We start from the raw sequence: 13,517 nt of genomic DNA, 5'->3' as shown, positions 1-13,517 counted from the left end.
ACGAGATGCGCGTTAATTGGCATTATTTCCGGCCGCGTGATCGTCAAGGAACGGGCCGAGGATTCCTGCATTTCGTTCAATAATCATCCGGCTGTGCACGTCAATCCCGCGATCCGCTCGCGGATCCATCGACGCGGAGAAACGCCACGGCGTCGGATTGACGGGCGTAGGTGAATAATTGCGTATCGTATCGGCGTAATTAGAGGCCGTTTTACGCTCTCTCTCTCTCTCTCTCTCACGGTGATTTATATCGGTATTTATCCGCGGTGAATCCACGAATAAAGGAGGAGAGAGAGAGAGGAGATCGATCGAGAGGTTACGACGACACTTTCGATTGCCGGTTAACCGGCAGAGTAGAGAAGATCAAAAGGGTGAATTGGACGGAACGGATAAATAGGGAGGAACGATCTTTGTGGATAAGCTCTCTCGGCTTCCTTCGTTTTTTTTAATCGATCTGGTGGAAGTACGCTATGCATTCCGTTTTAGCCATCCCACTATGTTTATAAAGTATAAATTATCGTTCACGATAATGGTCGCGTGTAACGCGTTTCAGTACAAAACGAGCAACTCGTACCGCAACTCGTGTATCGATTTCCTTGTTTACGCAGAATTGCTTCATTCTGTAAAAAGCGAATAAAATTTTGTAACGCACGCGCCGCTCGACCGAGCATTAAACGGAGAAAAAAAATTCTTCGATATCCTGATTACATCATTTGAGTTTGCATCGACAGTTTTTCCATCCAGTTGTTTTTTTTTTTTTTCCAATCTGTATTGAATTTTATCTACACGAAATTGTCTCGAAAGGATTGCGATCATTCTGCAACGTTCTTCCCTTCAGCTACGGAAGCGTCGAGTGTATTTATACGTTCGTATCGCTCCGATAATTTCTCGAGGGTTAATAAACGACATTGCCAATGTTCCATTTCCATCCGTCAGTATCCAAGGTCCGTTTTAACCCGCGTCTCATCGATAATTCAAAAGAGATCGTCGGTGCCAAGACACGCGTCGCGCGACCACCAGCTGAACTCGACATATGAACGGAAGCGGGCCAAGAGAGCGGAAAAGAGACGGCCGCGCGAAGATGGAAATAAACCGGACGGCTGTGAAGTGGAAGAGGTGTCGAAACGTAACGAGTTGTCGAGGGCGAAGGGTGCGAACGGAAACGAGGTGTTTCCTCGAGGGAAAGGAGGGAAGGACGAGGAAGGAAAGGAAGAAGAAGAAGAAGAAGAAGAAGAAGAAGAGCGCGAGAGAGAAAAAGTGGGAGAGAGAGAGAGAGAGAGCAAAGAAAAGGAGAAGAGAAGAGATGATCCGGTGTATAACAGTGCGTTCGTGGATCGGGTCGGGTTAGATTGGGTTGGCTTGCGTGGGGTTAGATATCCGGGTGGAGGGAGATGGTGATCGGTAGGTGGTGTGCTGACGTCATTACAGCGGCATCATCAGCCGCGTGGGCCAATAGGGACGCTCACTCGAGCCAGGTCCATCGATCCGCCGGCTGCTGTCGTGTGTGTGTTTATGACGTCCAAAGGTGACGTCATCGTTAGCGCCGTTCGCCGCCGCCGTCGCTATACACGCTACGGTTTTAATATAGCGGAGGAACGCGCGCGATCCAGACTCAGTTACGCGGCGGCCGGCCACCCGTGCGAGAGCGTATCGCTTTCTTGCAAAACGTGCCCGCGCTGTTTTTCACTTTCTTTCTCTCTCTCTTTATCTCTGTCTCCTCGCTATTTCTCTCAGTTCTACTTCCTTTCTCTTTCGTTCTTAACCGCGATCAACCGCCGGTACAACACTCGTCGCGTTATTATTCCTTTCGATCCTTGTCGAGAAAAAGAAAAAGAAACAAACAAATAAAAAAAAAAAAAAGGATTGTGCATCGAGTTTTCTTCGTGTGCAAACGGATCGTGGATAATCGTGAGACGGAGCGTGTCAAGTGTCAAGGAAATTCAGGGTTTACGTACCCTGGGAACGGAAGGAAGGAAGAAAGGAAAGAAGGAAGGAAGGAAGGAAGGAAGGAAGGAAGGAAAGAAAGGTGGTGTAGCCAAGGACGTTTGTGTTTGAGTTTCGCGTGACCAACGAAAGAGAGAGAAGAGACTATTGGCGCGTTTTCGAACACGCGTGGTTCCGCGTGTACGGGACTCGGTGCGTCCTCGCGATTCTCCACGTTCTCCGGCAACGGGACCCGTGATTTCATCGTCGACACGTCAGTAAGAAGAATCTTGTCTGGATCATTGTTTTCGACGGAGTAGAAGAGTGCGGACCGTCGTGCCGATGCCGAAAGGATTGGTCGACTCGAACGCGAGAATTTTGGGGAACAGCAGCACGACGTTGACAGTGGCAACGATGTCACCGTTCGGGACGGAGGGACGATAAATTTGGAAGGAACGCGGGAAAAATATAACAGGATTCTGCATGCGAGAAGTGTTCGAGCTCCTCGGTGGAGTGCTGACCTCCGAAGACGTATTCCGGAAGGATTCGTCTAGCCCTACGACAACGCAGACAGGTCGGTGATGCACGTGTGTCATCCACTTGTTTTCATTGTGTTGTGGGTGAGTTATGTGTGTGCGGCTTTCGACTGGATCACGTTGTAGACCACGTATCACTGTTCTGTCTTGTCCTGTCGATTCTTGTCGTTTCTCATCCACGCGGATAATGATACAGTCGAGGAATTCCACCCAATTGGCTGATAAATTCACGGCGTTTACGGAGCCGTGACAATTATCGACTGCGAGTTATCCCCTTTCACTCTCATACCCGTCGCTCATCATCGTTTACTCGTTCATTACTTCACACACACATACACAGCTTCTCGCGTACGCTTTTTGCTTCACCTTTTGGTTTTCCAAATCGTCGAGAGAGACCGCTGCTAAACTCGTAAGCGTTTCCAGAGAAGGAACTATCTATCTTTCGACGGGATGATATCGCGCCCTGAATAACACGCATTCGTGTACATCCATCATCATCATCGATGTGAAATCATCTGCCCGATTCTCCGCGTATTATACACCCGCCCGAGGAGGGTATTCTCCGCGGGATCAGCTGTTGTCGCGTCCACGAACCACGTGTAACTTTTCCAACTCGCTTTTCCGTTTAAGCACGTCCCGATCGTGCACGTGCGCGCTTGCGCGGCCGTGCTGTATACAGAAGCGAGAGGATCCGGGTGACGGAAAGGTGAAGGAGGGCGAGGAGAAGTAAAGTAAAGAAAAAAAAAAAAAAAAAAAGTGCGAGAGAGGATCGTTCGTCGTAGGATGATCGCGGTCGTCGAGGAGGAGGTGGTCGATCGTCATCCGCGCGGCGGGAACGTTTGAAAAGGGGGAGAAAAAAAAAGAAAAAAGAAAGAAAGGAGAGGGAGCACGGGATCGAGGGACCGGCGGGGATCCCTGGTGTATCCGACTTGGATTTGGTGAATGAAACGGGTAAAAACGAGGCGCCATAGTGCTGCTGATCGTACGTGCGATGCGTACCGTGGAGGATACAGCCACGGAAGCAGCCGCAGTTGGTGCTGCGACCACTCACCAGCGTGCTACCACCGGCAGGCATCTGGTCGTCGATCAGAATCACGATCGCGATCACGATCAACGAGATCGATCGACCACGATCCATCTACCGACTACACCGTACCACCCGGTCACCATTGCGGCGGACACCAACAACAATCATGACCATCATCGCAACTTCGAGCATCACGCGGCGCAACGCCACGATCACTGGAACAAGTGTAAGTCATCTAATAGAGAAAAAAAAAAAAAAAAAAAAAGAGGAGGGAAAAACCGTGAAACAAAGACCTTGAGACAGTCCTGAGTTTATAGTTTATAACCATTGTGTACATAAAAAAATTGTACAATGCTCGCTGATGGCTGGTTAGGTTGTGGTTAAAAGGTGATGGTGGTGGTGGTGATGGTGGTGGTGACGGTTGGATGATTGACATAAAAAATTATCGATCGAGGAGATGGATCGAAGTGGATCATTCTATTTTATTTCGTTCAAAGCGATCGATGTTCGCGTTGCTTTGTTCCAAGTTGTTCCATTTTCTTCGCGATTCGATCGATTCGAGTTCGATCCTGTTCGATTCAATTTTTTTTTCCTCTTTCCTCCTGTCAGGGGAGGAGGATCGACGAGAGTTCGGCGAGAGACCTTTACACCCGTTCGAATCGATCAGAGATCTAAATACAATGGCGTACGTGCAACGAATTCCCGCGCGCGCGTGTGTACCGCTGCTGTTTGGAAAACGAAAAAGGTTAATGGGGATGGCATTAAAGAAACGAAGAGCGAAACGGAGATGAGGTGCGAACGATAGAGCGAAGGGACGAATTGCCCCCTCTCTAACCGTTTCTTCTCTAACCAATCGATTCGAGCTGCGAATAGGATCTAGAGGATCTTACCGCGCACCGATCGATCGTTGACTTTCCTTCAACGGAATCACTTCGGATCGATTCTTTTCTAAAAAAGAAAAAGCTTCATCAACTTTCATCATTCGCATATACCTTTATCCATCGATTTCATTTCGAAAAATCACCACCATCATCGTTGTTTTTTTCTTTTTTCTCCTTTTTTTTTTTTTTTTTTGCCGTGCATCCTCGACGTTATTTGGATCCAACAACAGGATAGATTTCAAATTTCGAGTGCGGACGCACGCTTGATCGGAGCGAGGTTTGCGCGTTCGATGGGACACTTTACAGGTGTAATCAGCACGTTAAGGTAAATATAGTCTGGCAGTCGGCCGAGTGCAAGGCAGGCGTTTCTTTTCCGCGTACATACTTGGCCCGCACGAGACCTGTCCGCGCGCAGGAAAGAAGAGAGTACGCGAACGAACAAATATAACCGGCGCGTAGAACGCGAGTGCAGGTGCGGTTGCATTGTGCCGAGTTGTGCCCGGTGGCTGCGCCGCGGTCGAATTGCGAAAACCGATTGTCAGGTTCGCCGAGAGTAACGACCGTGACAATGGTAAATCAACGCTTATGACTTCCGCGCGTTAAATGCCCGCCTGTGCCGCGGCACCGACTTCAAACTCCGCCGTTAAGATATCGATGGACGATCGATTGTCAGCCCGACCGTTATACGTGGGCATGTAATTGCGATATATGTATATGCAAGGTTCGCGGGGGCGGATAGGGAAAGAAAAAAAGAAAAAAAGAAAATAAAAAAAAGAGAAAGAAACGAACGTGGCCGTAAATCGAGGAGAGTAAAAGTTTGATAAACACATCGAGATCGAGAAATCTATATAATCGGTCGAAGCGACGGAGTCCTTCTTGTTCTGCCTTCTCTCTCTCTTTCTCTTTCTCTCTCACGCACACAAGACAAGACAAAGAGACCCACCTCGAGAATACTTTGTCCGTGGAAAATGATTGGTTTACGGATAACCAGTGACACGTGGCACGAGAATGTATTACGTTAATAGACCTTCGGAATAACGCGATGGTCGCCGTTTCACAGCACAAGTAGTTAGCCGCAATCAGACTCAGACATTAGCGAGACGTGCATCGTCGGCCGTCTGAGCTGGCACGTCTGTAACTACTTAATTCTTTTTAAACGCTCGGTGAACGCGAAGCGGCGTGTGTCAGTCTTTCCACGATATCCCATCCTATGTAATCGAGGATGAAATCTTCCCTCGATCATAAAACCCGTAAAAGCGATACGTAATTCATTTTATTGCGAATAATTATCACATCGGTGATTCGCAATCTACACGAATTCGCGAAAAAAGGATATATATATATACGTATATTGGACGATTTAATACGACTATAATTAATGATATTTCATTATGATTAAAATTCAGAAGTAAGAAATATGCATGGATATATATACGTTTTCGTGTTCGAATTCGAACAAAGATCAACGAATCGAAAATATCTTCGTATCGTACGTGGATTTCTCGGAAACTCGATAATTCTTACGTTCCGACCGATCTACGCGTAGAATAATCCGCGTGGCGATTTAACGACAGGGACGGGTATACGAAAAGCGAAGCTTAACGATTCGAGTCGATCGTCAAAATGGTTAAATGACGAAGTGAAAATAATCGGGATTGTTCGTAGAATCGTAAAATTGGATAGTATTTTGACGGCGAGTGCCCGTGGAACGGACAGCGCTTCCTAGAGGCCAATTGCATTGTTTTACTGGGCAAACTAAATATACGTGCGAGGCAGGCGATCCGCGGCTGCTTGGCCGGGACACAAAGGCGACCAAAGAGACGACGAGGGCTCCGTGCGTCACGTGCCGTTACACTTTTCACGTTTTCTCCGTGTTGGAACGATGAACGGGCCGACGATTCACCACACGACGCACCACGTCTCCACGCACGGGCAACTCCACTCGTGTCTCCGTCTCTCTCTCCAATGTAAATTTTAAAACGCTGCACGCGTTTCAAACACCATCTCTGAAATCGTGAATCATCATTACGTCGTTTAAAATGTGCGCGGTGTACAACGATCGTACAACGCGTGAACTACAAACATGGACGGATTTACACGGAAGAAGCCACGTCGAGGCTCGTTTCATTCAGAACACCTCGCTATTTTCTTTTCTCTTTTCTTTTTTTCTTTTCTCTCTTTCTCTTTCGAGTGTAATCACTCGATTTCGATCGGTTTCTCGCGAAAAAAACGCACGCGTCGAGGATCGCATCGCGATGACAGGTCGGTGGAAACGAGGCCCGGATTGCGGCTTTGCGTTTTTCATGAGACTGCGGTTACGCGTGGGCGGGGAACAGGCTGTTGTTTCCGGGGCGAGACACGCGATCGGGAAGCGACCTTAGCAGTTTAGGGGCAGCGAGGGTGAAAAGACGCGGGGAGGAGGTGGGTAGGAAGACGGACGGAGCCGACGATTCATATTGCATAAATGTTACGCCGCCTCTTCAATTATGTAATGGTTCCTGACTCGACGCGAAAACTTTCATCGAGCGTGCAAGGAACACGTTTCTCGAGCCAGGTTTTCATCGGGAAAGGGGAAGAAGCTGTGCACGGTGATAATTATAATTAATCGAAACCGATACACCGAAGTCGATAAACGTTGATCGAGCAGCTTGTGGCAATTTAGCGTTGCGCAACGTCCAATTATACGCTCATCACGATGGAAACGCGAGACGGAAAACTCGCGGGTAGAGGGAGGAATGGGGAGGAGGAGGAGGAGGAGGAAAGCGTATAAAATCGAACGATCTACCACGGAAAATATCGATACGCGTACGATACGCGTCGTCTACTTTTACATTTACATACATTGCGTTTCTCCTTGAGCTCTACTTGGGGGCCAGTAGAGCTCGATCGCGAAACGTGTTCGCTCGCCGGGAGAAAGAGAGATTTACTCGTGCCGGGCGTAATGAGATTGTGACTCGCGTAACGACTCTAGAATCGATAAGTGACGTTGACGCATATGAACCCGCGTGCCAACAGTGAAAGGGTCAGTAGTCGGACAGCAGGCGCTATAAATACCGGGAGGACTCGATTCGTCGTGTTTTAGCACGGCGGTTGATTAACGACGGATCGATCGGAGAGATTACGGGCGTCGCCTCGTGATCCTAAACAGGGGCAGAAAAAGAAAGAGACCGGGACGAGGAGAGGCTCGGCGGAGAGAAAATGAATAAAAGAAAGGAAGGAACGGGTAATCGGAGGAGCCGTACGTATGCGACGTACGCAACGCGTCGTCGGTCGGTTTGACGAGGCTGGGCCGCATGCCCGACAAGTTTATGGTAATTCGGGCGAACCGAGTAAAAATGTGTAACGCGACCGGCTGACGCGCGGCCTTGTTTCACCTGAAATAGATTTCACCGCGCGGAAACGTATTCCGCGCGAGTTTTGACGCCGAGTTCGAGCGCTTCGGGCTAATAATTTCTCTCCTCGCATCGATTCGATCGATTCGAAAAAAGAAAAAGAAAAAACGAATAATCAATCGACTCGTCGTCGCCGCGTTTTCGAATCTTTTATATTCCACCCTCGTCGTTTGTATACCGCGACGAGCGGTAACGAAAAATATCTCGCGTAAATCACGCGTCGATCGATCGATCCTCTCCTTTCGACGACGAGGATAGAGCGCGTTTACGCGATTCGCGATAATGTTCCCATTTCCACCGATCATCGCGCGTGTGTTTCTCGGCAAAGAAACACGCGTGAGCGTGTGTTGACCGCGCGCTAACGCTTTCTACAACTACGCGTAAAAACGCGCGTCTCGACGATCTCCCACCTATACCGAGTTTAGATCAATTACGTCACGCGGACGCAATCGGCCCGCCGAGATTTGCATAGACGAGTGTCTTTTTAATCGATCAGAGCCGCGAGAAACGAGCCACACTCGTTCTTTCCCTCCCTGTTCCTGAAAGAATACATAACGAAGCGCGGATAGAGAGTGCGCGAGTATTCCCTCGCGGTGGCGGTAGCCAGTTTCATTCAAACTTGACGCACGAACTCCTTTGTTGCCGCGCAAACTCCGTGGCGTCGCGACGCTCCTCTCTCTCTCTCTCTCTCTCTCTCTCCTCCCCCTCCCCGCTAACTCTGCTAACTCTGACGTCACTAGGCCGCCCCCGTCCGTCATCGACCGACCGACCGACCAGCATTACGACGTCACACGTACCGCCAAGGACGACTCTATTTCGGGCGTTATGCATTGCCGTCCTCGTCGCCGTCTTCGCCACCACGATTCGACGTTATCGTCGTCGTCGTTGGCGACCGGTGGTGCCGTCGATATTACGCGTTGCCGCGTTCTCGCCTCCGGTCACGAGATTCGCCCGAGTTTTCATCGTCGTCACAACGTGGTCTCCACGCCAACGAAACCACGCGACGGGAATTCGTCGCGAGAATTCGTCGTCACCGGCCTCGTCTCGATCCTACCCCGCCAACGGTGACGCAGTGAGCAGCAACACGCGCGCATACACACACACACACACACCGCACGCACACTGTTGGCGGCTCTCGACCAAGTTTCGAGTGTTTACGAAAGTTTCGAACGTGCCTGTGCGCGCCTCGCCGAATGAACCCGTTCCTCGAGCTTCTACTCGTGCATCACGGAACCAGCCTCGCGTCGATCCATCCTCCCTCGTCGTCACTTGGTCGTCGTCGTCACAACCGGTGTTCTCTTCCTTCGAAATGAGGTAACATTCAATCGATTCCCCGTTGCCCCGTTTCGTTTTCCTCGCTATTTCTCGCTATCGATTCCTCCGAGTAACGAGGAATCACGCCACGGCTACGCGTTCAACGACGCGCGATCATCGCGAAGATACAGACGGATTCGAGAGGTATCGCGTAGCACCAAGACGATGATGATCATCGACAATAACGTAACGCGATGAACGAGAGATTCTTCGAGTCATCGTCCGCAGATAAATGGATAAAACGTAAACGAGACGAGTTTATACCGTGTGTGCATATATATATACGATGAATTCGCGTATTCGAGATGCGAATCTCTCTTATTTATTCTTCCCTTTGCTCCGTATCTGAAATATACTCGCCATCTAAACGATCGAAATCCCTTCGAACCGGGATTGGAATCCCGGATTGGGATCACCGGCCACGCACGTGAAACGCGCGCGTTTCGAGCCCGCGGCCTTGAAATTTTGCGCGTCACGTGGTAACGTAACGTAATTTTTGCGGAGGTGTCACGGTCGCGCGTCGTCGCGCAATCGTTTCCGGGAAAAGCGGCGAAAAGCGGGAAGGGAGGAGAGAGGGGCGGTCATGTGCGATGGTGGCTCGCGTAACAGTTAGCGGCGCGGCTGCTAAATTTAATGCGCGCGAGCGCGAGCGTTGCTGCTCGTTCGGATTAGAGCGCCTTCGACTACTCGAGCAGCTTCGCGTGACGTCGTTGTCCCGCGGGAAAACGGACGGAGGGGTGGAGGTTTGGCTCCTCCGTGCCAAAACAGAGCCGTGACGACGCATCGCGAGCGTGCCTCGACGCGAGCTTTTTGCATCCGAGCCGTTAACGTAAATATCGCGCTACGACGATGCCAATCTTTGGTGAATGACCGACCGACGACTGGTCGGAGGGGGAGGAGAAAGAAAAAAAAAAAAAGAAAGGAAAACTTTGCTCGATTCTGTAAAGGGGGTTTGTCGAGTCGTTGGAAGAAGGGCGGGAAGAGCGACTCGTTGATTCGAAGGCGGGATTCGAATCCACGAGATGTGGTATTTCGAGGATTTGCTTTCGTGGTAACGCTCGAGCGGGGCGTTAAGCGTTGGAGAGTTTCATCCGAGGGCGAGATGGTAAATTTGTAAATTAGAAATTAGATGGTGGGATTAAGCCGTTTTGGAGTGTCGAGTGGGCGTGCGAAAGCTTCGTTAAAAGGAGAGGGGGCGATTTTAATTTTAATTAATGAAAAAAAATTCGTTTGATCGTCGGTTGTTGTTTCTTCCTTCACTTTCTCGTAAATATAACGGCACTTTTATCTGCCTCGAAGTTTCTGTATGATGTCATCAAATAGAAATGTAAAAGTTGTCAAGGAGAAAAGAGGATGGAGGAGATCGCTATTCCGTCGGGTGTCACCACGTGTTAAAATTACGTACGTTTACGGCGAGATCGTTCTTAGAGTCAGGAAAAAAAAAAAAAAGAAAAAAAAGAGAAACTTTAATCTTTAATCGTTCTTGAACGGATTTCAGAAAATCGAAGTATCGGGGACGCGTGTTGGCTGGTTGGTGCCACCGACGAGGCGGTCTTGTATCGATTCAACGCAGTAATCCGTTCGGCTTAACGAACGTGCAAATCGAATATTTTCCGTGGGCGAAGGCGAATCGGAGACGGATATATTTTAGAAGCAAAGTTTGACGAGGCTTCAGTAGTGAATGAAACGCACACTTGGCCCGACCATCGCGAGAATATTCTCCTCGAGGACGACATTCATTCAATTCAGTCAATTCTTTCTTCGACGACGATCGCTTTCGGTATCGTATCGAGGGATAATTTTTCCCTCCTTTTCGATTTAAACGCCGTTTTTTTTTATCAGAGAAGTTTTTATCAGATCCGATATAAGAAGCGATAGAAGTTAATCCATCCACTTTCCGCCGTGCATAGACGACGTGTCATTTAATTTTTATATGCAAGAAAGCTGTCGTCCTCTTGCCGTGACCTCGCCGGGGAATGCTTTGGACAGTTATATGAAACGTTGTCGATTATCCGCCGTCGATACCGCTAATAAATTCTTACGCTATTCTGTTCTGTCTCCCGCCGCTGATTTATTAACCCCCCACGTCTGGCCAACTATTGCGTCACGAATGCGCCTCGAAACTTAGCTCATTAACACTAACGGCGGTGACGCGTGAATAATCGTCTTTCGAACTTTATTCAAGCACGTGAGGAATATCGGGCGTCGAAATGTATAATCACGAGAAGTCGGGCGTGCGAGCTGTGCGTGCATTCCGCGGAAGAAGTCAAGGACAACGGCAGGAGGCAACGTTGTAACAAGCCACTGATCTTTAAACGGGTTTTATCGAACGATCTGAAAAACTCCTCCGCTCTCTCTCTCTCTCTCTTTCTCTCTGCATCTCTCCACTTGTCTACAACGAATTCCTAAAACTCTAAGAAAACTGTTCCATCCATCCGTCGCGAGAACGAGTTTCCGAGTTTCGCATCTCGACGCGTAAGGGGTTCGAGGTTCTATTCTTTTAAATCGAAAATCGAAAACTCCTCGAAACGTTGAAAGGGTGGGTGATGAAACCTATTCGTAGAAACTGTTTCCAAGCCGATTGGAAAATGAGCGGGCGAAGCGTGGCAATCGGGGCACCCGGTTTTCCGCCCCTGAACGAGACACAGGGAGGCGGGTGTCGATCGATGAACGGAACTGCGGTACAACAATGACGTCATCAACGACGTCGCAGTATGACGTCACTACTCGGGATGAGGGGGGGGGTGGTGGTTGCGATCGAGGCGAGCGATGGGGAGGATGGGTGGAAAGCAGCTGTGTTAGGGGGAGGCGCTGTGCAGCGGGGGATGAAGAGTTTCTCCCGTGGTATGGTTGTGTGTTGACGACCTACACCCGGGTTGCGAGCGTGGTGGTCGCCCGTGTACGTGTGCAACCGTGAGTCCGTTTAACGGGGGCGAGCAAGGCCGTCGATTAAAGGGGATAGACCGGTGCGATATCGAGCGTCGAATTTTAACAGGTGGAAGGTGGATGGGACGAGATTTCCTTCCTACGATAAACCGACTCTTTTCGTTCTTCGGATCGTCCATCATCGTATCTTTCCTCGTTTTTGACACGACTATTTTCTTTCTTTTTTTTTTTTTTTATGAAACGATCGATAGTAGAAATCGCGTACAAACATTCGTGAAACGGAGGTGGTTGGCGAATCGGGCGATCGAACGAGAGGATACGTTGGGAAATTTTCACGAATTGGCGCGCATTGAAGAAAATTTGAATACAAATTCAAAGTAAATTCGTTTGTGCTTAACGATTTTCGATTCTTTCGCAATGGATCTGGCTGTGGTTGAACTCGGGCCCCGTGTCGATGCGGCTTATCAGATGTGTTGTCGTTCCGTTTTCCAGCTCGTGATCCGACGTACGTCGAGCGTGTGTGTGTGTGTCTGCCCGCGCTTGATTTGCCCGACCGACTTTGATCAGATAAATTTCGTGGAATCGCGCTACGTGTCCCAATTTACGGGGCGGGAGGGAGGAGGGGAAGGGCGCGCGCGTTTTCTGCTTTCCTCCACGATTTCGCCTTCCGCGGCCGCGCGACCGTATCTCTCTCGTGAATCTGTGCTCCTCGGCTTTCCGTAAGCCGAGAGGCTTGTCCAACAACGATAAATTAGCATGGACGATAAAGAAGAGAGGAGGGGAAAAAACGCATCGAAAAAAGAGATAGGGCAATGAGTTCAACCGGAGATTAATGACGCACTGCTACTTGCCAAGGTGATCGCAATTAGTTTTTAAATAACCGTAAATCATGTGTCTATTATAATCGCGTTCGTTTGTGTAATCTCTCTCTCTCTCTCTCTCTCTCTCCGGATAAAGTAACACTCGGAGTAATTTCAGACAGCCTTCTCTCAACTTTCTATCAATTTATCCATCGTGCGAGGATCGGTTAGATTCTTCGTAAATTTTTCGATAGAGAGAGAGAGAGGGAGAAGCGAGAGAGAAGAAAAATTACAATCGATGAGAACATGGACGACGACGACGACGACGACGACGACGATCCTCTCTTCGTATCGTAATAATTTCAACCATGTTTGGACGTAACGCACAATTTGCAAACATTAACATTAAAGACGAGTCCTGTTCAAGGTAGCAAGCCTCTGGTTGGTACTAGTTGCTGCAGGTTGCAGCCGATGCACCTTCGGTCGGTGTTCGGTGTTGCCGTATGAAAATCCGATTGGCCGAGCGAGGGAGAGGCACGAATTGGCTTTACGAGCTCGCCGGCCTTGAGGCCTCGAGGCCCAACGGGGTCTCGATCCGTCCTGAGTCGGTCACAGTCGTTCGGTATGCGGACCTCGATCTAAGCGACTAAATCACTCGTTTGCTCGTTGCACGAACGCTACGCCACTCGTGTACGAACGATTCCTCTTACCTTCGCGTCTTCGCGGCATCCTCCAACGGCTTGTTAGCTTCCAGCCTT

At 49.3% G+C, this 13,517-nt stretch overlaps 1 protein-coding gene across 4 annotated transcripts in view; it reads left to right on the top strand.

The window, feature by feature from the left end:
* Positions 1-1,614: 1,614 nt before the first annotated feature.
* The window catches only part of Hr38 (Hormone receptor-like in 38), a 37,014-nt gene continuing 25,111 nt past the window's right edge, over positions 1,615-13,517 (top strand). For 2 of the 4 annotated variants that reach the window (XM_086914370.1, XM_086914369.1), the window contains exon 1: positions 1,878-3,712. In XM_086914370.1, the coding sequence (XP_086770496.1) occupies positions 3,451-3,712 (262 nt within the window). In that variant the 5' untranslated portion in view covers positions 1,878-3,450. Of the gene's footprint in view, positions 3,713-13,517 lie in introns of all 4 variants that reach the window. The other 2 variants (XM_086914372.1, XM_086914371.1) reach the window with 2 other exon arrangements.

This window comes from Apis florea, unplaced genomic scaffold (assembly GCF_048593485.1).
Source record: "Apis florea isolate Af1SG1 unplaced genomic scaffold, ASM4859348v1 contig_3587_pilon, whole genome shotgun sequence".
Lineage (NCBI taxonomy): Eukaryota > Metazoa > Arthropoda > Insecta > Hymenoptera > Apidae > Apis > Apis florea.
This window is presented reverse-complemented; position numbering and strand designations above follow the sequence as displayed.